Source organism: Elephantulus edwardii, unplaced genomic scaffold (genome assembly GCF_000299155.1).
Source record: "Elephantulus edwardii isolate Elephantulus edwardi_28Jun2011 unplaced genomic scaffold, EleEdw1.0 scaffold00126, whole genome shotgun sequence".
NCBI classification, from domain to species: Eukaryota; Metazoa; Chordata; class Mammalia; order Macroscelidea; family Macroscelididae; genus Elephantulus; species Elephantulus edwardii.
Window position 1 is genome coordinate 6,429,681 of NW_006399876.1, and position 3,261 is coordinate 6,432,941.

Here is a 3,261-nt window from a genome sequence, read left to right on the forward strand (position 1 = left end):
CCCACTGAAACGGACCAAAGATGTTTCTCCCCCTTCTAAAAACAAGAAAGGAAAATAAGCTGCAAAAATAGCAACCACAGTAACCACTCTCCCCTGTTCCCTCTATGACTCAAAGTCATCAGCTTTGGGGGGGAAACGTGGCTTCCAATCAAATGCCGCAGCCCGCCGCCATCATCACAGGTCGCAGCCAGACTGCCGTCGGGACCACCGACTTGTCTCGTGGGCGTGACGTGTCAGCGCTCGGTGTCCTTGGGCTGTTGTGGGTCTTCAGTGTCTCGTCAATCAGCGCAGTTATCAATGCAATTTTATACTCCTTACCAGATGAAGAGTGGGTTCCGCTGAGCGGGGGTGGGGGTGAGAGAATTCTGTACTTAACGCAGGCCTTGTCACAGTCCTGACGGAGCTGTTGGTCACCCGTGGCTGTGGCCAGTCCACTGCATGTACATAGACTCTGCTCTCTGGTGTGTAAATCGTAGAAACGCACAGTGTGAATGTAGGTTCTCATTAATAAAATTATTAATCTGTCCATGACGGTCTGGGGGTCTGTTTTGTTTCACTAGGAGGCTTTAGGGAGCTCTGGAAGCCTAGTGGCAAGAAGCTGCGCTGCAATCCCAGAGGCACGCGGTTGAATCGCCAGCCGCTCATGGGAGGACGGCCAGTTCCTCCTGTGTCATTAACTGTCTCTGGAAGCCCGCCAGAGGGTCAGCTAGGGGTCGTTCTGACTCAATGGTACAACCACAGGAGGTTTCAGAGCCAGTGGGAGAATCTTCCCCTTCCATGTGGGAGGCCATGGTTGGATTCCAGCCAGTGCACCTGGTGCAATTATCACGTTCCTGCAAGCAGGGCGTGGGGCTTGGGGCTTGTGTGCTGCTGTGATGCTCAATACGTGTCAGCTGGCTTCCACACTAAGACTAGGAAGAAAGGCCAGGCCATCTGCTGTGGAAGCCTTCGCCGTCAGGTGTCTGTAGCCACTCAGAAGGAAGGCACAGGCCGGGGTAGTGTTTCATTGTGAAACTTGACCACAGCTCACAACAAAGAGGGACAAACAGCACTTGTCACAAGTTCAGGCGCTGGGGTTGTGTGGGGGACCAAGGGATACAACGCACGTCCCCAGCAGGCAGAGTGGATGGTGTCCTTGGACTCGACCTTGACGGGACTGGAAGCTTCCAAGTTTCACTTCCATTCACTGACTCATGTTCTCTCAGCTGAGAATCTCCAGTAATTCTCGTGGCAATCTGTTTGTGTAAGGAGTCATGCTGCCAACCTGAAGGCTGTTGTTGTGTGCCGTCGTCGAGTTGCTTGCGACTCATAGCGACCCTGTGTACAGGAGCCCTAAACCCTGCTCTATCCTGCGCCAATCGCACTGCCTCTGACACACCCACCCCGATGGCCCCAGTCACTGAATCAATCCACCTCATAGAGGGTCACCCAGTTCAAATCCACCAGCTGCTCCTCCCATGTGATCCCATGCCTCTGAAAGCCTGCTGGAGGGTCACCTAGGACCAGTGTCCACAGCGACAATTCCTCTATCAAGGAGCCCTGGTGGTGCAGTGCTTAAGCACTTGGCTGCTAACCAAAAGGGTTGATTTGAACCCATCAGTGTCTCACCCGAGGAAGATGAGGTGATCAGCTTCTGCAGAGATGGCGGGTCCTGCTCCATTCTGCAAGGGGGCTGGAGGGCAGAACTGGCTCAGCGGTGATGGGATCAGCAGTGTTTTCTCACCAGGATGGAGCAATGACCTGACGACCCCGCAGGCACTGGCCCTGGAGGATATCCAGTTCCAGTGGGAGGGACCAGAAGGCTGAGCAGGCACCCCTGCAGGATGAGCACAACCCCAAATAAGCAACCTTCCCCAGGATGCGCACCCCCCACCCCCGCATAAACACTATCCCCCAGGATGAGACATGGATGCTGGAACTTGACAAGTTAAGAGGCTGACAGAAAGGGGTTGAGCTGAGACCCAATGGCAAGACAATAGCTGTACAGGTCCAGCAGGCCTGGGAGGGATGCCAGACCTTTCATCCTGACCAGCGTACTGTGGGGCCAGGTCAAGGCCTGGCGGAGTCCTGGGACCCTGAGCTGCCCTGGTTTCCAGATGGGCTCCTCTGTCTGGAGATGGAGATCTGCTGTCTCCCACAGGTCTGGCATTTGGGGAGCGCTGGCTGGATGTGAGCTGTCAGAACCAACCACGGGGCCACCAAGGCACACATAAGGTGCTCTGGTGGTGCAGGAGTTAAGTAAGCATTGACTGCTAACAGAGGGGTCGGTTGTTCAGATCTGCCCGCGCCCTGGGGAAGAGGAGGCCCCCAGTGTTGCTGGTGGGCCAGGGTGGGCTGTCTGCGTGGAGATGCAGGGGAGGGGGCAGCGGAGGCCACTGCAATTGTCAGCGTCCCTCTGCAAAATCAAGGTACTGGGGGACACGGGAGCACCAGCTTCACTGCAGTAAAGACTTCAGTATGGGGGAGGGAGAATTTAGCGTTACATCTAGGAACACCCTTCCTAAGTTGAACCCAGCCCAGACCCAGTTATGAAATTCTACTTTAATGACCAAAGTGGGAAGTCAGGTCGGGAGGACGCATCTCAGGCCCCTTGTTGAGTATTGTCCAGTCCGAACCGGCCCACAGCTGACCCTCCAGTGGGTTTTCAAAGGCTGTAAAGGACGTGGTTGGATTCCAGCCAGTGCACCTGGTGCCGTTATCACGTTCCTGCAAGCAGGGCGTGGGGCTTGGGGCTTGTGTGCAGCTGTGATGCTCAACACGTGTCAGCTGGCTTCCACACTAAGACTAGGAAGAAAGGCCTTCCCCGTTCCGTAGGCCCCGCCCAGCTCCCCGCATGCCCCGCCCAGCTCCCCGCTTACCCCGCCCAACTCCCCACATGCCCCGCCCAACTCCTCGCATGCCCCGCCCCCAGAACCATCCCGTCGATCCCTGGGCCAGGTGATGTCCATCACAGCCTCTCCCGGGCCTCGCGTCACCCCACTCACTGACCACGCCCACCAGAAGCCACGCCCACAGCAAATCTCCGCCCACTGGAAGCCCCGCCCCGTTCCCGCCCCAACGGCTATCGTCCTGCGCATGCACTGTGGTCCCGCAGCCGGTCAGTCGGAGGCCTGTGGACAGCGAGGCCGGTCATCGCGGGGCGGCGCCCGAGGGACGCAGACTGCCCAGTTCCCTCGCGAGGTGCCGGCCCGCGGTCATCTGCGGGCGTGCGTGTGCGGGTCACCCGGGGTGGGGCCATCGCGGGGGCGCCCGGCCGCCTGT

The 3,261-nt window shown here is 57.9% G+C and overlaps 1 protein-coding gene across 1 annotated transcript in view; it reads left to right on the forward strand.

Moving 5' to 3' along the window:
• Positions 1-1,641: 1,641 nt before the first annotated feature.
• The window catches only part of LOC102843432 (mucin-2-like), a 36,086-nt gene continuing 34,466 nt past the window's right edge, over positions 1,642-3,261 (forward strand). Inside the window, exons 1-3 of the mRNA XM_006893395.1 lie at positions 1,642-1,784; positions 2,097-2,169; positions 2,815-3,228. Coding sequence (XP_006893457.1) covers positions 1,642-1,784; positions 2,097-2,169; positions 2,815-3,228 — 630 coding nt within the window. The remainder of the gene's footprint in view (positions 1,785-2,096; positions 2,170-2,814; positions 3,229-3,261) is intronic.